Below are 24,528 nucleotides of genomic sequence, written 5' to 3' on the forward strand. Positions count from 1 at the left end.
ACAAACAAATATTTGTATTATGTTCATAAATTAAAAAAATCTAATTTCCATATATGTTTATAAATTGTGGAAACTAAATATGTAATTGAGATTTTCAACAAATATTTCCGATATCATCGAATGAAATCTAGAAGACATCTTAAAAAATCTGTCGCTTGAGATATTTAGCAAAGATTACAAACGAATATTTAAAAATTATTCTATGCTACTAAGGTACTCGGGTAACGTAACGTACTAATTATTCTAATCGTGTTACTTATAAACAACCACTATTACATTGCAGTATGGTGCCATTCCATAAGGCGCAATACGAATAAAAAATAAAAATCCATAAGAGCACAACTTGTCTCCCTTGCATCGTCTTCCTCGATGTGTAAAGAGCTAGTTTCTTCCTCGTCGCTCTCGCGTGAAAAGCGTATCGCTATCTCGCTCGCTTTTCATCTACACTGGAACAGACCAGTGGCGACATCTTGCGGAAGCGGTGCGAACTACTCGGTCCATACTCATACCTCACTTTCAACGTTAAACGTCTTTTATTCATTAATTTTAAATGGCTAAAAGGCGTATTTTAACCAGAATTGTGCACTGACGCTTCATTCGAGGATTTGTACGTAAAACCAAAGTAAAATATGTAATAAATTACACATTGATCCAATATTGCTTGTACACATTGATGAATTTCCACCATATGTCGAAAGTGTTCCGTACTCGAACGGTTAAAAAAATGCATGATTTCCGAATGAATACCCCCTCAGATAGTAAGATACAAACGCCTAACAGTCCATACTCAAACAATTAAAGGGACTACTGCCTCTCTATGTATGTCCATCCAGCCCATGCCGAAGTAGCTCGGCCGGTAACTTATCGATAATAACGCTTTATAATTGTAATACTGCGACACTGTCGGTTAAAATCCTAACGAGAAGCCCGGAATCGAGTTGCGATCTACGAGAGGATTCGTCGTCGATAACGGCAAGTGCGGATCGACCGGTTACCGACACTTACCGACATTACAGTTTCTCACGATTCTCCGAGACTAGTCGGTAGAATTGGATAATATTTTTACAGACACTTACTCGGGTCGCGAGAAACATTGCTCGATCGACATAACAGATATAAAATAATATAGTGAAAAATCGGAGAGAAGCCAAGTCGTCGGTAAGTCGACCCCTCGGTGCTTCACAGTTATGGTCGAACCTCCCATAAATTCGTTTACACCATGGATGTAGGATATAGGATCCCTTATTGTGATGTGAAAGTGGCGTCAAAGAGTTCTCGTTAATGAAACTTTTCTCCAAACTGGGTCTACTGAATGGATTCAAACCTTATAATATAAATATAGAGGGTACAAAGGATTTCAAACTCATGAAATTTCAATTTATTTAAATTTGTTTACGGGTATTTTTTAAATTTGTTATAAAGAATTGAATTTGATGAGTATCAGGATCTTCCTTATAGCCTCCACATTCACGTAGTTAAGCCTCAAATGATTCAGAACACCCAGTTTAAAGAAAAGTTTCATGAACGATTTACTCTTCAGATGCCACTTTTACACGCCCTTAAACCCAACCATTCCCTTAGTACTCTTGTGAAGGCAGAGAAAAGGAATTAAGGACAACAGTTTGACTATTTTTTGTCTCTCTTGATGTCAAGGCATCAGGGTTTGTTGTGCAACTGTCTTGATGTCAAGGCATCAGGTTTTGTTGTGCAACTGTCTTGATGTCAAGATCTCGATGTCAAGGCATCTGCAACTGTCTTGATGTCAAGGCATCAGGTTTTGTTGTGCAATTGTCTTCATGTCAAGATCTTGATGTCAAGGCATCAGATTTTGTTGTGCAACTGTCTTCATGTCAAGATCTTGATGTCAAGGCATCAGGTTTTGTTGTGCAACTGTCTTGATGTCAAGATCTTGATGTCAAGGCATCAAGTTTGGTTGTGCGACTGTTTAACCATAAAGAAAAGGAAAAGAAATGAGCAACGAAGGAGCCCACTATTCCGTTTTTTGCAATTCTGCAGCCTTCATGGTGGGATCAGTTGTTGTGTTTTCCTACGTCCATGGTGTGCAATCTCTTATTTATATACACTGCATCGAGGAAAAGAGCGGTTCCAAACTATTTATGATGCCGCCGGTGCAGTATTAAGGAAGGTCCGACTGCATTTCGATTTCTCAGAAGCGTCTTCTGTTGGAAATTAGATTTCGGAAGACATGGCGGTTTCGAAGCGATGTTTGGTCCTGTTTTGTCAAACAGTTTGTCGCAACCTTGCGAGCCCACAGTTGAAGATGATCCAAATGTCTGGCTCGTTGTTTGCGGTGCAGGATTTCCTTTAACTAGCAATCTCGCAGTTTAGAACCTTTCCTAAAGAATGAAATAGAAAACGGGAGTACCTCCAACATCAACAATTCGATACACTTTATCAGGATTGCTGAGGATAGAATCTCGCTTTTCCTTACGTTCCTTCTCCTCCTCACTTTTCACAATGTTTCATTTCCGATTCCACGATCAGCCATGACTCCCGCTGGGCGATTTAGAACCATTCCCAGCCGTCGTTCATTGTTCAACGTCTTTCCCATGAAATGAAATTGGAGAACCTCCAGCATCAACAACTAAATCACCGACGATTCCCACGTCTGACTCTTCTTTTTCAAAATGTCTCCTTCCGGTTGAAATGTCAGTCATGACTCCCAGTTAGCGATTTAGGATCATGTCCATCCATGGTTCATTTTTGAACGTCTTCCTCACGAAATGAAAAGGAAGACACACCAACATCAACAATTAGATACTGTCATACGATTTCCACGACTGATTCTTCTTTTTCAAAATGTCTCCTTCCGGTTGAAATGCCAGTCATGACTCCCAGTTGGCGATTCAGGATCATGTCCATCCGTGGTTCATTGTTCAACGCCTTTCACACGAAATGAAATTGGAGAACCTCCAACATCACCAATTAGATCTTTCCCACGATTCCCACGTCTGATTCCTCTTTTTCAACATGTCTTCTTCCGGTTAAAACGTCAGTCATGACTCCCGGTTGGCGATTTAGGATCATATCCATCCATGGTTCATTTTTCAACATCTTCCTCACGAAATGAAAAGGAATACACTCCAACATCAACAATTAGATACTCTCATACGATTGCCACGATTGATTTCTCTTTTTCAAAATATTTCGTTTCGGCTGGAACGTTTTATTACTTCCACTTGGAGATTCAGGACCATTTTCAGCCATTCAAGACCATAATTCGTTGTTCAACGTCGTTCCCACGGAAAGAAAAGGAAAAACCTCCAACATTAACAATTAGATACCGTCATATGATTGCCATGATTGATTCCTCTCTTTCAAAATGTCTCCTTCCGGTTAAAATGTCAGTCATGACGCCCAATTAGCGATTCGAGATCATGTTCATCCGTGGTTCATTGTTCAACGTCTTTCTCACGGAAGAAACTGGAGAACCTACAACATCAACAATTAGATACTGTCCTACGATTCTCATGATTGATATCTCCTTTCAAAATGTCTCTTTCTGGTTGTAGATTAAATCGCGGCTGCCAGTAGGCAAATTATGGCCATCTATAGCCATCGTTCATTGTTCATCGTCTTCCCCACGAAAAGAAAAGGAAGAATCTCCAACGTCAACAATTACATACACTGTCTCAGGACTTCCAAAGATCGAACTCAGATGTACATTGCTTTTCTTCATCCTTTCTTTCCTTTCTACAATATTTCTCTTCCCATTTCATGATCAGCCATGACTCCTACCGGATGAATCGGGACCACTTCTAGCCATCGTTCATCGCTCAACGTGTTTCCCACCAAAAGGAAAGGGGAAACCTCCAACATCAACAATTAGCCACTCTCCTACGATTCCTATGATTGATATCTCCTTTCAAAATGTCTCTTTCTGGTTGTAGAGTGAATCGCAGCTGCCAGTAGGCAAATTAGGGCCATCTATAGCCATCGTTCATTGTTCATCGTCTTCCCCACGAAAAGAAAACGGAGAATCTCCAACGTCAACAATTACATACACTGTCTCAGGACTTCCAAAGATCGAACCCAGATGCACATTACTTTTCTTCATCCTTTCTTTCCTTTCCACAATATTTCTCTTCCCATTTCATGATCAGCCATGACTCCTGTCGGGTGAATCGGGACCACTTCCAGCCATCGTTCATCGTTCAACGTGTTTCCCACCAAAAGGAAAGGGGAAACCTCCAACATCAACAATTAGACACTCTCCTACGATTCCCATGATTGATATCTCCTTTCAAAATGTCTCTTTCTGGTTGTAGATTAAATCACAACTGCCAGTAGGCAAATTAGGGCCATCTATAGCCATCGTTCATTGTTCATCATCTTCCCCACGAAAAGAAAAGGGAGGATCTCCAACGTCAACAACTACATACACTTTCTCATTTCATTGTCAACCATTCATGATCACGATTATGGACATGATCATGACTCTTATCGGGCGATTGGGAACTATTTCCAGCCGTGGTTCATTGTTCAACGTCATTCCCACGAAAAGAAACTGGAGAACCCCCATCATCAACAATTAGATACTTTCCTAAGATTCCCACGGTTGATACCTCCTTCTCAAAATGTCTTCTTCCGGTTGAAGAGTCAACCGCGGCTGCCAGTAGAGGATTCAGGACCGCTTCGATCCGCTTTTGGGGCCGTTTAGAGTGGCGTCCAAAGGCTCGTCCAGCTGGCCTGGTGGGCTCAGGTCGCGGGGCGCGCTCCCTGGGACGTGATGGTGGAACAGGGGCGACATCTGGGGGTGGTGCGCAGGATGGGGACCCTTCACCGTCAGGTCCATCTCCGCCTCCTGGGGCCGCTCCCTGATTGGCCCGCAGTCCGTTTCCGATGGACTCGCGGAGGGCCGCGGTGGTGGTGAACCGCAGCCGCACTTGAGTCGGTCCGGCGATTTGTCGCATGCCATGGAGTACCTGAGGGAACATACAACGTCCATACACTGAGAGAAAAACAGCTGGTAAACTGAACAATTTTTCACTATTAAGGGGATGTGAAAGTGGCATCCGAAAGGGGAATCGTTCATGAAACTTTTCTACGAACTGGGTGTACTGAATCGTTTCAAATTTTACAAAGTGAACATGGAAGCTATAAGAAAGATCCCGACACTCATGGAATTCCATTTTTTATATCAATTTTTTCAAATTCCTATAAACAAATTAAAAAAAAGAATGAAATTCCATGAGTTTCAGGACCTCCCTTAAAGTCTCTATGTTCAGGTTGTGAAGTTTTAAATGATTCGGTAAATCCAATTCGGAGAAGAGTTTCATGAACGAAACCTCTTTGACGTCACTTTCACATTATCTTAAGGGGATGTGAAAGTAGCATCCGAAAGATGAATCGTAGAGGATCCGAGGGTCCGAGGGTCAAATCCGAGAAATGAGTCGTGAGAGGTATGAGGAGGTATTGCTGCTAAAATACGTGTTTAATGGCTTCTTTTGAGGATACGATTTTAAGGTACTCAAATCAGTTGTTATCCACAATACGTGCCAAATGTATGACAAACTTTAAACGCGTTTTTCTCGAAACGACATTTTTCAAGTCGGGCGGACGTTTTTCTAAAAAATTATTGGGCCTATAAAATGTCATTGATTTTCATAACATGCAATTATTTATAACATTTGACATTAAGACATTTTGAAGAATTACCGCGTTGACACGACTTATGTACGATGAATTGGTCACGATATAACCCAATAAAGGTAGTCGGGATATACCCTAATACCACCTACATTCATTATTCACAACCGATGTGTAAATGTTTATTGGTAAAAAGCAAAAAACACGTATTTCTTAATTTGTTGCGAACAATCGCATCGCGTAAGTGGAACTTAAGTAGGAGTGCTTGTTTAATGGATATTACAAAAAAATGTCACCTGAAGGGTAGTTCACCCCCTTGAGGGGGTGCAACATTGCTGAACAATATTGTGTTGACACCGTCCTTATACAAAATACGTTTATGCAAAATTTCGTCGAAATCCCTCCACTGCTCCTACGAAAAATATTTAAAAAAACCGACTTTTCGCTAAACTTTGGGGGGTTGTTTCACCCCTTAAATGTGGACCATTGCAGATATAAAAAAACACGTGTCTCTTAGATTTTTGTGTTCTTCAACATATATGAAACTCAATAAGATCGGAGGCGGACACTTGGGAATGTTCCCTTGTTAGTTCTAGTTCCGACGATAACTACATTCGTATAGATTAAAAAAAAATTTTGTTCTACCGTTTCGGACAACTACAATCGCCGCAACCCTTCCGCCCGATTGGACAAGCGTCTCCCACAACGACCTACAATAACAGCGCCTAACTTGCATAGATTTCAATAAAGAATTTCGTAAAAATTTATGTCGCTAGTTGAAACGTGTCTTAATATGCGTGAAAACCCCCGGCACTGCAGGTTCGATAGTTTTCGCAAACTTAATTCCTAAAAATTACTTAAGAAACAAGCTTCTAGACGATAATACCCCCTTAAGAGGTAATTAATGTAACTAGATTTTCCTCTCAAGGTAGAAACCAGTTTGGGAGATGCGGAACGAAGATGGGATACCCGTGCGGCGGGAGGATGCGGTAGTCCCTGCAAACCGCTACTGCGGCGTTGTCCGTCAGCTTCTCGGGTGGTGGGGGAGCCTGGGGGGCGGAGAGTGCGGCCGGTGGTGGGGGTGGCGGCGACGAATCAGGACGCTCCACTCCGGGTGGTGGGGGGCGCAGCAGAAGCGGCGCAGCGGTTCCCAACCCGAGGCACCGCACTCGCCAGGCGTCTTGCAGCAGCTGCAGACGCGCTTGTTTCCGCCACTTTGCTCGTCTGTTTTGGAACCAAACCTGTGAAAAATTGCGAATTGCATTAAAATTTTCTTTTCTTAACCCTCTCGTTACGAGCGCCGACTATAATCGACACCCATGCGACGACCTTTGTGTACGAGCTGATTTTAGTCGGTAACAAATACTGCCATATCTGCAGAGTATCTTTTGATTGTATTGACACGTATTGGATTAATCATACTAAAAGTACATTTTGATCATACGTAACACAGTTTGGCCATCGAGACGAGATGAGACGACCAGCCTTTTAATTTCTTAAAAGTTTAAGGTTAGACTTTTATTTGGAGATTTAATAATGGAATAATACTACAAAACAGTTGTTATTGAACACTTAGAAATGTGTACATACAAAAGGCAGTCAAGGAGGCGCTAGGTATATGTTTTGCCGTAGGTCATTTGCAAGCGCATCAACAAAACCGGAGCCAGCGCCAGCTCTGATGAACATTTCACATAAGATTACATAACAATCGGCAAGCCGGTCGTTGTTATAGGTATGTATATATAATATACATGTATCATAATGGTATACAGTTTGATCCGTGCCTATGCACCGAAAAACTGCATCCTTCGAGGGTTCCAGCCTCACGATTCCTGAGACCGAAATTAAATTAAATTCTAACATATAAAAGAGAAAGAGACTGGCGAGAGAACGAGGAGAGCATTCACGAACGATCAGCTGAGCGCGTAAATATTATGGAGAGTCGGGAGGCCTATCGATCGAATCCGGATTTAGCTAGTTTTTCTATCGTTAGGGACATTGCTTCCGCACCGTTTCGCACGAATTGGCGATTTAAATTTCTTAGATTATTCACTTTTCCGGCTCACTTTAATTAAATTAGGTGCAGTCCTAATCCAACTATCGCTGTGCCCGTACATACAGGTCGTCTCTCGGATCCCGACTATAGTCGGCACAGGTACATACAGGTCGTTTCGCGAACGCCGACTATAGTCGGCACCCGTACACACAGGTCGTCTCGTGGACACCGACTATAGTCGGCACAGGTACATACAGGTCGTTTCGCGAACGCCGACTATAGTCGGCACCCGTTCACACAGGTCATCTCTCGGACCCCGACTATAGTCGGCACCCGTACACTCAGGTCGTATCGCGGACACTGACTATAGTCGGCACCCGTACACACAGGTCGTCTCTCGGACCCCGACTATAGTCGGCACCCGTACACACAGGTTGTCTTGCGGACACCGACTATAGTCGGCACCCGTGCACACAGGTCGTTTCGCGGACGCCGACTATAGTCGGCACGCGTACACATAGGTCGTTTAGCGGACACCGACTATAGTCGGCACCCGTACACACAGGTCGTCTCGTGGATACCCACTATAGTCGGCACCCGTGCACACAGGTCGTCTCGCGGACACCGACTATAGTCGGCACCCGTACACACAGGTCGTCTCGTGGACACCGATTATAGTCGGCACCCGTACACACAGGTCGTTTCGCGGACACCGACTATAGTCGGCACCCGTACACACAGGTCGTCTCGTGGACACCGATTATAGTCGGCACCCGTACACACAGGTCGTTTCGCGGACACCGACTATAGTCGGCACCCGTACACACAGGTCGTTTCGCGGACACCGACTATAGTCGGCACGCGTACACACAGGTCGTTTAGCGGACACCGACTATAGTAGGCACCCGTACACACAGGTCGTCACGCGGACACCGACTACAGTTGGCACCCGTACACACAGGTCGTCTCGCGGACACCGACTATAGTCGGCACCCGTAACGAAAGGGTTAACCGAGGTCGGTGGAACCGGGCATAAATGTACTATGACTATGTTACATCCTGTATAGGGCTTACCTGAACACGTGCTTCGGGTAGGGAGATCCTAAGGGCGACCTCCTCGCGAATGAAGACGTCCGGGTAGTGAGTCTTCTGGAAGAGGGACTCCAATTCTTGTAGCTGTTGAGGAGTGAAGGTCGTCCGGTTGCGTCTCTGCAGGGGCAAGTAACACTGCTTTCAATTTACATCTTCTGTCCGTTCAATTTCACTTATATCAAGTAAGGTAAGTGTACCAAGGGCCGAACACCACTTCAAATACCTACATTTACTAAAGCGCTGTTTTCGTGCGTATGTATATATATATGTATGTATGTATGTAAAGAGCATCCCAAAATTCCCGCAAAATTTTAATTTTGCGCCATTTGTAATGTGTTGCCAACGAATAAAAAAAGACAGCGTGACAGTTGACAGTTCAGGGTTATTAAAAATGGAGCGCTACAGGAAAGAACAATGCGTTTTCATTGTTGAGCAATATTTTAAAAGTAATTAAGGTTTAGCAGCTAACAGTTCGCAATTTTCGTACAAAGTATGATCGGAATAGTGATTTAACTTCATCAACTGTGAAGAGATTAATTAAAAAATTTAGGTAGACTGGATCAATTAGTGATGTTAAACACTCTGGCCGTCCTTCAACACAAAACATCGAAGCAGCTCGTGAGAGTTTTGCTGATAGTCCAGAGACATCAATTCGGCACCGTGGTCAATTGGCCGCCCAGATCATGCGATTTAACGCGTTGAACTATTTTGTTTGGGGTTTTTTAACGTCTAAGGTTTAAGCCCACAAGCTAACTACCACCCACGCCTTGAAGGAGGAAATTGACGGCTGTACCAATTGGCCGCCTATATCATGAGATGTAACGCCGTTGGACTGTTCTCTTTGGAGTTTTCTGAAGTCTAAGGTTTATGCCAACAAGCCCACGACCACCCACACCTTGAAGGAGGAAATTGAGGGCTGTACCAATTGGCCGCCTATATCATGAGATGTAACGCCGTTGGACTGTTCTCTTTGGAGTTTTCTGAAGTCTAAGGTTTATGCCAACAAGCCCACGACCACCCACGCCGTGAAGGAGGAAATTGAGCTCTGTATCAATTGGCCGCCCATATCATGCGATTTAACGCAATTGGACTGTTTTCTTTAGGGTTTTTTGAAGTCTAAGGGTTATGCCAACAAGCCCACGACCACCATGAAGGAGGAAATTGAGCGTTGTATCAATTAGCCGCCCAGATCATGCGATTTAACGCCGCTGGACTGTTTTCTTTGGGGTTTTTTGAAGTCTAACGTTTATGCCAACAATTTGACGACCACCCACGCCTTGAAGGAGGAAATTGAGCATCGCATCGAATGGCCGCCCAGATCATGAAATTTAACGCCGTTGGACTATTTTCTTTGGCTTTTTTGAAGTCTAAGGTTTATGCCAATAAGCGTACGACCACCCACGCCTTGAAGGAGAAAATTGAGTGTCGCATCAATTGGCCGTCCAGATTATGAAATTTAACGCCGTTGGACTGTTTGCTTCGGTGTTTTTTGAAGTCTAAGGTTTAAGCCAACAAGCATACGACCACCCACGCCTTGAATTATGAAACTGAGTGCTGTATCAATGAAATTCAACCACATTTATGCAAAACGGTCATGGAAAACTTCAACAAAAGAGTACCTATGTGCCAGCAAAGCCATGGAGGCCATTTACCCGATATGCTATTCCGTGTATAACCCTATGCTGGATACTTTATGAATCAATAAGAAAATTACAATTTTTAATATTAAACCTGTTTCCTATCAAAATTACTTCTTGCATGAATTTTTGGGCACCATTTATGTGTGTCACGGAACAAAGGTAACGCTTTTTCGGCGGGTTCCGGTTCGTATTTTGAAAATCACCGATACACATCTCCACTAAATCGGGGACGAGGATGTCAAAAATTTCATCAGATCAAAATAATTTCGATCGCATGATCGAGATTCAGCGACTGTTTAATCAAACTTGGCGCAGACGAACCGGTCGCGTCGGCGCTCGGGGTATGTCTTGTTTCCTTTTATTAAAATTATATGAAAGTGATATATATATATCAAAAAGTCAAAATATATATAAAACTTTTCACTAAACTGGGTACACCAAATTATCTAAAACTTTAACACGTGATTATGGAGGCTCTAAAAAAGAACGCGCTGCCCGTGAAATTTCATTTTTCGAAGAAAAAAAATCTTTTTTTGGTTGTTATCCGAGATAAGTACAAATATTTTTTCTAAAAAAGAAATTTCATGAGCAGCGCGTTATTCTTTCCCAGACAGCATAAAATATTCATAGAATATAGAAAAGAAGTTGGAAAATATTCCTCATGTATATTAGACATTGGAATAGTATTTTAAGTGCAATATTAGATTATGTACATATAATAATGTTTCCCAGATACAGTTGAAACATTTAATGTTTTATAAATATACATATATACAATATTGGTTTACCAATGTCATTTGAAATATGGAATACTGTTCTATAAATACTACAAGTGTTAAAAATGGTTTGTAATGTAACATTGAAGTACTAAAGTTGACAATTATTTTATACATTTTCACGTACACCCTTATTTAAAAAAAATCAAAACATGCTAAATATTTCGTGCGATAATAATAATATACTATTACTTTATTTTGAATACACATACGTGCGCCAATACTTTAAATTTNGTTATTACATTGTAACAAACGTTATGTTATTACATTGTAAAAAACGTTATGTTATTACATTGTAACAAACGTTAGGTTATTACATTTTAACAAACGTTATGTTATTTGTTAGTTTTAAGTTACGTAACTGTTAGGTTTGGTGTTCACTGGGTTGTAGTATTGTATCCAACCGAATCTCCAGAAATCCTCTGAATTCATGGTTTCTGAGTGCCTAATTAACGGCAGAGGGACCCCCTGCGCCATCTGTGATTTCCAGGTCAATTAAATTTTCACTCCGAGACCTCGTATTACCATCGTTTTAGCATAGAAGCGCATACAACACTTTTTTTGCCCTTATCCCGTTCTAATGCGAGTTTATCGGCTACCAGAGTGTTGTAAATTATCGTAAAATTGTCCTGACCCTTTGAATTCTCATATCAGAGCCTTCGATAATTATATCGATCGAAATATGAGAGCTCGACGCCATTTTGGTTCTTGTCTGGGCTGAATTAGAAGATTATTGTAAAAAATTCAGATTTTGAATGTGTCAGGACAATTCTTAGATGATCAGGAGTGACGTATCAAAGTTTCGGACAGTTTGGTCTAATACCCTTAAAAAAAAGTGTTGTATTCAAATCGACCGATCTGAAGGGTGTTTCACTTCACCTTAATAAACGTCAATAATTCCAGAAAAATATTTTTGGAAAAAGATTTAATGACAACGGAACTAATCACAACATTTAATAATACCGGGCATGTAAAATATACGATGTTACATCGGTTATGTTAACAATAATAAAGTGAAAGTTTAAAACATAAAGAGTAAAAAGTTTTGCTGTTCTTCGTAGGAAAGTATAGTAAACGTAGGATGTTTCATTTGACACCTCCCAAAAAGTACAAAAATATAATAGTCCTTCCTAGATTTCCTAGTTCTGAAAAAAAAGTTAATTTTACTTTAAAAAGTATCCTAGTTCTTTCTGAACTCTGAAAACCAGTTAAAAAATAGTTTATTTAACTGGATTTTTCTCTCAGTGTAGGATCGTCATTGACAATTATATGTCAAGAAAAATAATTGAAACGTACACTGACCTGGCGGCGACGACCGAACATGTACTCGGTCAGAATGTCCGCCTGGGGCCCCAGGGGGGAAAGGTACGGCCCCGCCATGTCCCTGCGACCCTCCGTCTTCCGTCGCGGCGCCCCGCGTTCTCCTCTTGGCCGCGCCGAGCCTCTTCGCGGTTAGGCCGATGAGTTCCAAAGATTGTGGAAAAGAAGTCAAAGAGCGCTCAAAGGTCGCCGAAGATTGCCGAGGAATGCCGAAGAGCGCCGAAGAGTTCCGAAGATCGTTGGAAATCGCCGTAGAGTGCCGACGAACACCGAGGATCGCCGAAGAACACTGAAGACCGCCGTAGATTGTCGAAGATCGCCAAGGAACGCCGAAGAGTTCCGAAGATCGTCGGAAATCACCGTAGAATGCCGAAGAACGCTGAAGAATGCTGATTATCACCGTAAATCGTTGAAATTTGCCGAGAAATGCCGAAGAGCGCCGAGGATCGCCGAAAAGCGCCGTAGATTGTCGAAGAACGCCGAGGATTGCCGAAGAACTTTGAAGAACGCCGAAGATCACCGTAGGTCGTTGAAATTTTCTCAGGAATGCCGTAGATTGCCGAATGAAGCCGAGGAACGTCGAAGAACGCCGAAGATCGCCGTAAATCGTTCAACTTTGCCGAAGAACTTTGAAGAACGTCGACGATCGCCGGAAATTCTCGTAGATTGCCGAAGACCGCCGGAAATCGCCGTAGATTGCCGAGGATCGCCGAGGACCACCTCTGGATCGCGAAACAACAGCGAAGACCCCCGAGGTTAACCGAAGATTGCCGAAGCCCGCCGAAGATGACCGAAAAGCATTTCGGCACTTATAAACCGAATATCTCCGCGATGTGCAATCGCCCTATACAGTTTTTATATAGTTCAAAGCGACTCGAAACGTTCCACGGTGGCGGTCGACCCCAAATAGTTCCGGATGGTCCTGGAGGGTTTAGGGTGGTCCGGGTCGTGGCGTGCGACTGACTGGCGGTGCGCGCACCGAGCGGAACGACCCCCGAGTGACGGGGGTTGCTCGGGGGTGGTTTGCGCCCGATTGGTCGAGCGCCCGGTAGGCGGCGCCGCCTGCGGGGTTGCACACCCCCAGGAGGGGACCCGGGGGGGGGCGTAAGCAGATTCCGACCGCTTCCACGGAAACCGCTCGACGATCTCCGCGAATCAAGTTCGAAACGGCTAGAAAGTGCGAATAACGTTATACGAGCTATTCTTTTTTTTTTTCAGAGTTGCAAATATTGCATAACTTTCGGTAATGCATTATTACACGGAGAGGAAAAAGTTGGTATAATTACTACAGTTGGGATAGATATAACAGCAATCGCTGGTAAATATAAGGACAAGGTTCTATAAAGTAACGATTACTCTGCTAAAAATGTCACATGTACAACTTCATTGTAGTATACGTTATTACAAAGAATGATTACAGTTAAAACGATACGATAGGTATATTTACAATCGTGATAGCATAAACTCGTCAACTGAAGCAATAATTACCACATAACATGTGTATATAACGTTCGCTTTACTGTTCATACATGTAGAAAGTAACACGCAGCACCGCATTTATTACCGCTGGGGTAACTAGAATATACAATAGCGACATGTGTATATTATAGTCAGCTCATGTAAAAACTACCATTGACAAACGTACATACAATTGGTGCTACAGCCGCAATGGTTAAAAGGACAAAAAATTGTAATTATATATACAATAATTGTTGTTAAGGTTACAACGATACTTTGACTCGCGAGCATATGTAATGATTACAATATTATTTTTCTGCGTGTACGCGGAGAGAAAAAAGTTGTTATAATTACTACAATTGGGATAGATATAACAGCAATCGCTGGGAAATATAAGGACAGCAGGTCTACAAAGTAATGATACTCTGCTAAAAATGTCAAATGTACAATTTCATTGTAGTACACATTATTACAAAGAATGATTACAGTTACAACGATACGACAGGTATATTTACAATCGTGATAGCATAAACTCGTCAACTGAAGCAATAGTTACCACATAACATGTGTATATAACGTTCGCTTTACCGTTGATACATGTAGAAAGTAACACGCAGCACCGCATTTATTACCGCTGGGGTAGCTACAAAATACAATAGCGACATGTGTATATTACAGTCAGCTCATGTAAAAACTACCATTGACAAACGTACATATATGTCGCCGTAGCTGCACGTAAAAAGTATCATTGTAAACGGTATCCTTTCCTGTCGGGAACTCGGGAAATCACTACAGATACAATACATTGAAAACGGTAAATATTTGTTTCATGTAAAGCTTACCTTGGAACGATTGTTGTAGGTTTTCTAACCTCGACTCCTGAAGTTCATTTTTCACAAAGTCATCCATGTAGTCACTCAATCAAACTATTACAATGAATTGAAAAAGTAAAACCCGATCTTAAATTAGATCGAAAACCGAATTTCGAAGAGGACCGAATGATGCGGCTACCGAAGTCACAATGAATCTAACGGTTCGCAGGACTGCGCAACCTAATGCATCTCACGACCCGAATGCTTCTCGCGCTGTGTATTAAACTCACAATAGGAACAATAACAGTTCATGCTTGTAAAAATTACTAGTGCTACGGTATATTATACGGTTTTCAATAGAGTACTTGTTTTTATATTTTACAACTGTGATGGTCATTTTTACCCGTGCCTTTACACGTGCCATTTTAACTTGCCAATGTTATACATGTACCGCTGACAAATGCAAATATAACTACAACTCATTTACAAGAGTTCTGCAGTTGCTGCTACAGCTGCAATGGTTAAAAGGACAAAAAATTGTAATTACGTCGGCAATAATTGTTGTTAAGGTTACAACGATACTTTTACCCGCGAGCATATGTAATGTGATTACAATATTATTCTTCTGCGTGCAGACTCGTGGTCGAGCTTCTTCTTCGACCCCTAATTTCGACAAAGATCGAATGGAAAGCTACGTGTCATTCTAACAGGAGTTAAAAAGGATTGCAAGGTTTTCTCTCAACGAAATAAGCCCGGCGAGAGCCATCAAACAACATATTACTGCAATAAATGCCCCGACAAGCCAAAAACGCACCTAGGCGATTGTCTTATAAAATACCATACAAAGCAACGATACAGTCCTTAAAATTTAACAAATTTTCTTCTTTCACACGTAAGTATACATATGGACCGTTTATTTTGAAAGTGGTGCCAGTCCATTTTCTATTGTTTCGAGAAAATTAAATGTTAGCAGATCTGACAATTAAAAAATATAGGTTAATTATGTGAAGTCTGGGAATGTTTGTACTAATTTATCAATATGTAATTTGATTATATAAATTTCTTTAAAATAATGTATATTTCCAGGCTTCAAATGGACTTACACCACTTTCATAATTAGTCAATTGTAAATATCATTTAATTTCAATTTTGAAATAACAAATATCACTTAAAATATATTTCATGTTAATCCAATCTTGTTGACAAATAATAACAAGAAATAAAATAGAATTATTATTTTTTATTTTGAACGTCAATTATATTTATATAATGTTAAACTTAACACAAGATATTGGTTTTATTAATTATTTATGCTCTTCATGGAAATTGGACTTACACCACTTTCATAATCAATGGTTACGCAATTTCTTTTACCGGCCAATTTTAAATTGAACAAAGCATTGGCATTTTTTAAGATATTAAATACTAACTAGTTATAAACAAAAAGTTTGCACTAAATTAAGCATAAATTACGTCTTATCTCATTTTTTTTTTAAAAAGGACTTACACCACTTTCAAAATAAACGGTCCATATAATACTAAAATATAATAGTTTTATGCGTTCATTTGTATTTGAAATCGTTTTGACGAAAAAGCCCTTGAGTGTAAAGGGTTAATAATGGAAAAAAAAATCCGTTAATCAGTAATTTGTAATGAGTACACTGAGAAAAAAATCTAGTTAACACGTTCCGTGATACGTGTACTATCAATGGTACATGTTTAACCCTTTGAGTACGGAACTCGTTCGACATATGGGCGAAATTCATCAATACGTGCAAGCAACTTTGGACCAAATGTCGGACGCCTTTAGTAGACAATTAGTTAACTCGGTTCGTTTCGGCTCTGCACGAAAAGTGTTAATTTAAACATTTTTTAAGTTGTCATAGTTCAAAAAAGACTCGGATACTTCTTATAGTACAATTAACTTTTTATCTAAATTAGGAAATCGGGTAACAGTTACAATAGTTCTCTACCTTTTGGGAGTTGTAAAATGAACTATTCTATGTTTACTATACTTACCTAGGAAGAATACCAAAACTTTTTATTATTTATGTAGTGAAACTTCACTTTATACTTTGTTAACGTAACTGATGTATCGTCGTATATTTTACATGCCCAGATAGTATTATTAACCGTCATGAATAGACCTGCTGGTCATTAAATCTTGTTCCAAAACTATTTTTTTGGTATTTTTTGTACTCAGTGTGTTTTTTCACTGAAAGAGCTTCAACACACATTATCCACAACAATAAGCGAATTAAAATTCATCCTGACCATTTTTCGGTAAACGTTCAGACGCACAAGGATCTCACAAAGGATCTCTGAACCTCCTCAACGGTGCTAGATTTTCCTATTATACTTCCCGCTAGAATATTTTTCGTCCATTTCCACTGTATTGCTTTGTCGCTAGAAAAAAATTTCCTCAATAAATCTTATCCAGAACAATAAGCGGAACAGAATTCATCATAACCATTTTTCGGTAAACGCTAAGATACTCAAGTTCCTTGCGAAGGATCTCCAAACCTCAACGGAGCTGGTCAGATTTTCCTATTATACTTCCTACTGGAACCCTTTTCGTCCATTTCCACTGTACTGCTAGTCGCTGGAAAAAACTTTGATTAACGAATCTTATCCAGAACAATGAGCAGAATAAAATTCATCATACCCATTTTTCGGTAAACGCTAAGATACTCAAGTTCCTTGCGAAGGATTTCCAAACCTCCTCAACGGTGCTGGGGAGATTTTCCTATTATGCGTCCTACTAGAATCCTTTTCGTCCATTTCCACTGTACTGTTTTGTCGCACGGTAAAACTTTCTTCAACAAATCTTGTCCAGAACAATAAGCGGAATAAAATTCATTATAACCATTTTTCGGTAACCGCTAAGATACTCAAGGGCCTTGCGAAGGGTCTTCAAACCTCCCCAACAATGCTGGTGAGGTTTTTCTATTATACTTCCTAGTTGAATCCTTTTCGCCCATTTCCACTGTACTGCTTCGATGCTGGAAAAAACTTGCATTAACAAATCTTATTCAGAATAATAAACAGAATAAAATTCATCATAACCATTTATCGATAAACGCCAAGATACTCAAGTTCCATGCGAAGGCTTTCTGAACCTTTCCAAGGGTGCTGGTGAGATTTTCTTATTATACTTCCTACTGGAATCCTTTTCGTCCATTTCCACTGTACTGCTAGTCGCTGGAAAAAACTTTGATTAACAAATCTTATCCAGAACAATAAGCGGAAAAAGATTCATTATAACCACTTTTCGCTAAACGCTAAGATACTCAAGTGCCTTGCGAAGGATCTTCAAACCTCCCCAACGATGCTGGTGAGGTTTTTCTATTATACTTGCTACTTGAATCCTTTTCGTCCATTTCCAGTGTACTGCTTTGTCGCTGGAAAAAACTTTCATTAACAAAACTTATCCAGAACAATAAGCAGAAAAAGATTCATCATAACCACTTTTGGCTAAACGCTAAGATACTCAAGTGCCTTGCGAAGGATCTTCAAACCTCCCCAACGATGCTGGTGAGGTTTTTCTATTATACTTCCTACTTGGATCCTTTTCGTCCATTTCCACTGTACTGCTTTGTCGCTGGAAAAAACTTTCATTAACAAATCTTATCCAGAAGAATAAGCGGAAAAAGATTCATTATAACCACTTTTCGCTAAACGCTAAGATACTCAAGTTCCTTGCGAAGGATCCCCAAACCTCCTCAACGATGTTGGCGAGAGTCCTCTATTATACTTCCCTCCACCTCTCGGGAGTCCAGGATAAAGCCCTAATCAGGAGATCGCAGTTTTTCGCTTAATTCGGCCTCGCTTCATCCCCTGGTTCGTCCAGGGTTTTTGGGACGGCCTGTATACGCGAACAAGAGGGAAGGAGGGGGTGGGACAGGGAGAGAGGGAGACGGGAGATGCGCGCAATCTTTTTAATTATGAAAACACGGCTTTGTGTTTCATTTTGTTTTGTTGTCAGCGGCGCTATTCTATTCGGGTCTCCTCCCCCGGCCACCCCCTCCCACCCGGGTTTTTTCCCTTTTCCTTTTTTTATATTATAACGTGGCGCGCGGCGGCTGATGGGTCAGGGGCGAGGGGATGGGCCGGGCGGGGGTGCCAGGGTGAGATTGCTTTAGTAATGAATTACATGGCTCGGGGCTATGTGCCTCGGAGAACCTCGGCTACACTCGGCTCCACTCGGCTCTGTCTGTGGCTGCCCGACCGATGCAGGGATACTTCACTTCCCGGACTCTCCGTTGCACTTCCCCCTCCATCTTGGGTTTAAGGTGATGTGAAACGCGTCGAGGAACTTGATCGACGTCGGTAAAGAAGATTTTTCTAAATACTTACGTTGCCGACATTCGTTTTTATATTGACAGCTGCGTCAAGTTATATTGTGTACAGCACTATATGGCATACTCCACCTGGCGTTTTCGTACATTAATTATAAAGAAATCGAAGTAAAACTCCAGAGATCCTCGGGATTCATGCTTTCTGGGGCCCTAATTAACTTCTGAGGGACATCCTGCGCTATCTGTGATTTCCAGGACAATTAAATTTTCACTTCCCGGACTCTCCGTTGCACTTCCCCCTCCATCTTGGGTTTAAGGTGATGTGAAACACGTCGAGGAACTTGACCGATGTCGGTAAAGAAGATTTTTCTAAATACCTACGTCGCCGACGTTCGATTTTATATTAACAGCTGTGTCAAATTGTATTGGATATTGTACTAAACGGCATACGCTACCTATCGTTTTCGTATATTCAAAGTAAAACTCCAGAAATCCTCTGGATTCATGCTTTCTGGGGCCCTAATTAACTTCTGAGGGACATCCTGCGCTATCTGTGATTTCCAGGACAATTAAATTTTCACTTCCCGGACTCTCCGTTGCACTTCCCCCTCCATCTTGGGTTTAAGGTGATGTGAAACACGTCGAGGAACTTGACCGATGTCGGTAAAGAAGATTTATCTAAATACCTACGTTGCCGACATTCGTTTTTATATTGACAGCTGCGTCAAGTTATATTGGGTACAGCACTATATGGCATACTCCACCTGTCGTTTTCGTACAATAATTATTAAGAAATCAAAGTAAAACTCCAGAAATCCTCTGGATTCATGCTTTCCGAGGCCCAAATTTACTGCAGAGGGATATCCTACGTCATCCGTGATTTTCAGGTCAATTAAATTTTCACTTCCCAGACTCTTCGTTGCACTTCCCCCTCCATCTTGGGTTTAAGGTGATGTGAAACGCGTCGAGGAACTTGATCGACGTCGGTAAAGAAGATTTATCTAAATACCTACGTTGCCGACATTCGTTTTTATATTGACAGCTGCGTCAAGTTATATTGGGTACAGCACTATATGGCATACTCCACCTGTCGTTTTCGTACATTAATTATAAAGAAATTGATGTAAAACTCCAGAAATCCTCCTGGATTAATGCTTTCTCAGTAATTAATTGACCGCAGAGGGACACCCTGCGCCATCTGTGATTTCCAGGTCAATTAAATTTTCACTCCCGTACTCTCCGTTGCACTTCCCCCTCCATCATGGGTTTAAGGTGATGTGAAACACGTCGAGGAACTTGACCGATGTCGGTGATGAAGTTTTTTCTAAATATCTACGTTCCCGACCTTCGATTTTATAGTGATAGCCGTGTCGAATTATATTGTGTACTGCACTAAGTGGCATACTCCACCTGGCGTTTTCGTACATTCATTATAAAGAAATCCAAGTAAAGCTTCAGAAATCCTCTGGATTAATGCTTTCTGAGGCTTTAATTGACCGCAGAAGGATACCCTGCGTCATCTGTGATTTCCAGGTCAATTAAATTTTCACTCCGAGACCTCGTATTATCATCGTTTTAGCATAGAAGCGCATACAACACTTTTTTTGCCTTTATCCCGTTCAAACGCGAGTTTATCGATTACCAGAATGTTCTAAATTGTCGTAAAATTGTCCTGACCCTTTCGATTCTCATATCAGAGCCTTCGATAATTGTTCATTGATCGAAATATGAGAGCTCGACGCCATTTTGGTTCTGGTCTGGGCGCAGTTAAAAAATTTTGTTAAAAAATCCAAATTTTCAATGTGTCAAGACAATTCTTAGATGATCAGGAGTGATGTGTCAAAGTTTCGGACAGTTTGGTCTAATACCCTTAAAAAAAAGTGTTGTATTCGAATCAACCGATTTCAGGGGGTTTCACTTCACCTTAAGGTAATAGACTCAGAAACTAAGGTAAATTCATTTTTTATAAAAATAAATTGTGTATTTATCATGGATCCAACATGACGTGATCCATGCACGTTTTTTATGTTTTACGCTTTTTGAAGGTTTTGAATTAAAAATGAAGAGTTTCAGGACCTAGCTAGAACAATTTAGAATACTTTATAATGGAGTCAAATGCTTCGATGATGAAACCACAACTTATCTTTAAATGCAATCTACGAGACATCTTATTAAATCTATCGCGTGACATATTTTTAAAAAATTACAGACAAATATTAATAAATTATTCTGTGCTACTAAGGAATGCTTGGATGATGAAACCACAACTTATCTTTAATTGCAATCTACGAGACATTTTAATAAATTTATCGCTTGATATATTTAGCAAAGATTACAAACAAATATTTATAAATTATTCTATGCTACAAGGAAATGATTGGATGACAAAACCACAACTTATCATTAAATGCAATCTACGAGACATTTTAATAAATTTATCGCTTGAGATATTTAACAAACATAGAAACAAATATTTAGAAATTATGCTGTGCTACTAAGAAATGCTTGGATGATGATACTACTAAGAAATGCTTGGATGATGATACCACAACTTATCTTAATTGCAATCTATTTAATTTCATCTTTAATTGCAATCTACTTAATTTTATCTTTAATTGCAATCTACGAGACATTTTTAAAAATCTATCTCTTGATATATTTAGCAAAGATTACAAACAAATATTCAGAAATTATTTTATCCTACTAGGAAATGCTTGAATGACGAAACCACAACTTATCTTTAATTGCAATCTACGAGACATCTTAAAAAATCTATCGCTTAAGAAATTTAGCGAAAATTTCAAACAAATATTTAGAAATTATTCTGTGCTACTAGGTTTCTTTTTTTCCCCTTTGCAGCGGTACCGAACGAGTTCCAGTTGAGGTTCCTGGAGGAGCGCCTTGGCGAGGGACGCCATTTCAAATTTCCCGCGGTGGGGGGCGGAAACCGCGGCGGCGGCCTCCGAGATGCGCGGCGCAACAATTAGCCGACCTAACCTCTCCGAGTCCTTTGAATATATATTTCCTAAATAGAGGAGCCTCCTAGGCTCTCGCCGTATGATGCAGCGCACGTGGCAAATGGTAAATGGTAAAAATGGTAAATGGCCGGGAATACTTTGAATGGCGTTATGCGCATCTTTTCATCCGACTCCGTCGGAGGCTGCGGGGAAAAACGGAGGCGAGCGATGCGCGAATATGCATTTTATTTGTGCACGCCGGGGCGCATTGCAGGTGCATCCCTGCCGGTCTCGCAACCCCGAGATCTGATTCTTTTCTCTCTCTCTCTCTCTCCCTCCCCCTCCCCGCCGTTATTTTACCTCCGCCATGCGTTGCTTTGCTTTTTTTATTTACCAGAGTTATTTGTTTGTTTTTTTCCGCCATTTTTTTCCTCCCGCGGACACACGGCGCCGCTTTTGTTTTCTGCCTGGGCTTCGACTTCTTGCGCGTTTCGTTATTAATGACGGAAATCCTGTATTGCGTTTTAGGTGGTATGAAAGTGTCGTGTGTACATGCTAAAAAGTCAACATTTTTAATACAATTTTCTCCAAATAGTTTGAAACTTCTTCGGGAGATTATGGAGGCACTAAGGAAGACGCGACGCTCGTGAAATTTTATTTTTCGAAAATAATTTGTATTTAGGTAGGACAAGAACCAAAAAAACATGTTTTTTTCTTTCGAAAAATGAAATTTTACGAGCAAAGCTTTTTTACTTAGGGCCTCCATAATTTCGTGATGTAATTTCAAATGATTCTCATGATTAAAATGACCCTTTGTCACCTTAAGGTGACATGAAAATGTCATGTTGATTTACATGATTAGAATGACGCTTGTGCGTTTTGTGATTAATGACGAAAATTCTGTATTGCGTTTGAGGTGGTATGAAAGTGCGGGTGTACGTGCCGAAAAGTCAAAATTTTTAATAAACTTTTCTCCAAATAGTTTGAAACTTTTTCGGGAGATTATGGAGGCACTAAGGAAGACGCGATGCTCGTGAAATTTTATTTTTCGAAAATAATTTGTATTTAGGTAGGACAAGAACCAAAAAAACATGTTTTTTTTTCGAAAAATGAAATTTCACGAGTGAAGTTTTCTTATTTAGGGCATCCATAATCTCGTGATGAAGTTTCAAATGATTCTGATGATTAAAATGATCCGTTATCACCTTAAGGTGATATGAAAGTGTCGTGTGTACATGCCGAAAAGTCAAAATTTGTAATAAACTTTTCTCAAAATAATTTGATACTTCTTCGGGAGATTACCTGAAATTTCGTTTGTCGAAAAAAGTTTTGTATTTAGGTAGGACGAAAACCAAAAAAACATGTTTTTTTCGCAAAATGAAATTTCACGAGGATCGCGGTCTTACTTAGGGCCTCAATAATCTCGTGATGAAGTTTCAAATGATTCTGATGACTAAAATGACCCTTTGTCATCTTAAGGTGACATGAAAATATCATATTGGTTTTCATGATTAGAATGACGCTTGTGCGTTTTGTGATTAATGACGGAAATTCTATATTGCGTTTAAGGTGGTATGAAAGTATCGTGTGTACATGTCGAAAAGTCAAAATTTTTATTAAACTTTTCTCAAAATAATTTGCATTTTCATCGGGAGATTATGGAGGCCCTAAGGAAGACGCGATGCTCGTGAAATTTTATTTTTCGAAAATAATTTGTATTTAGCTCGGACAAGAACCAAAAAAACATGTTTTTTTCGAAAAATGAAATTTCACGAGTGAAGTTTTCTTATTTAAGGCATCCATAATCTCGTGATGAAGTTTCAAATGATTCTGATGATTAAAATGATCCGTTATCACCTTAAGGTGATATGAAAGTGTCGTGTGTACATGCCGAAAAGTCAAAATTTGTAATAAACTTTTCTCAAAATAATTTGATACTTCTTCGGGAGATTACCTGAAATTTCGTTTGTCGAAAAAAGTTTTGTATTTAGGTAGGACGAAAACCAAAAAAACATGTTTTTTTCGCAAAATGAAATTTCACGAGGATCGCGGTCTTACTTAGGGCCTCAATAATCTCGTGATGAAGTTTCAAATGATTCTGATGACTAAAATGACCCTTTGTCATCTTAAGGTGACATGAAAATATCATATTGGTTTTCATGATTAGAATGACGCTTGTGCGTTTTGTGATTAATGACGGAAATTCTATATTGCGTTTAAGGTGGTATGAAAGTATCGTGTGTACATGTCGAAAAGTCAAAATTTTTATTAAACTTTTCTCAAAATAATTTGCATTTTCATCGGGAGATTATGGAGGCCCTAAGGAAGACGCGATGCTCGTGAAATTTTATTTTTCGAAAATAATTTGTATTTAGCTCGGACAAGAACCAAAAAAACATGTTTTTTTCGAAAAATAAAATTTCACGAGCATCGCGTTCTTCTTTAGAGCCTCCATAATTTCGTGATGAAGTCACATATTATTCTGATGATTAAAATGACCCTTTGTCACCTTAAGGGGTTATACCACTTTGAAATGACGAGTATACTCGTCATCGCTCGATTTCGGCGA

At 40.3% G+C, this 24,528-nt stretch overlaps 1 protein-coding gene across 1 annotated transcript; it reads right to left on the bottom strand.

Moving 5' to 3' along the window:
- Window positions 1-4,645: 4,645 nt before the first annotated feature.
- Window positions 4,646-12,494, bottom strand: LOC105697196 (retinal homeobox protein Rx-like). Its single transcript, XM_012420299.1, has 4 exons — window positions 12,411-12,494; window positions 8,681-8,815; window positions 6,580-6,851; window positions 4,646-4,946 (listed from the first exon to the last, which is right to left on the bottom strand). The coding sequence occupies exons 1-4, from the start codon at window positions 12,492-12,494 to the stop codon at window positions 4,646-4,648; spliced, it is 792 nt and encodes a 263-aa protein (XP_012275722.1).
- Between the last annotated feature and the right edge of the window lie 12,034 nt (window positions 12,495-24,528).

This window comes from Orussus abietinus, unplaced genomic scaffold, assembly GCF_000612105.2.
Source record: "Orussus abietinus isolate OABI.00-Male unplaced genomic scaffold, Oabi_2.0 scaffold530, whole genome shotgun sequence".
In the NCBI taxonomy this organism is placed as follows: Eukaryota; Metazoa; Arthropoda; class Insecta; order Hymenoptera; family Orussidae; genus Orussus; species Orussus abietinus.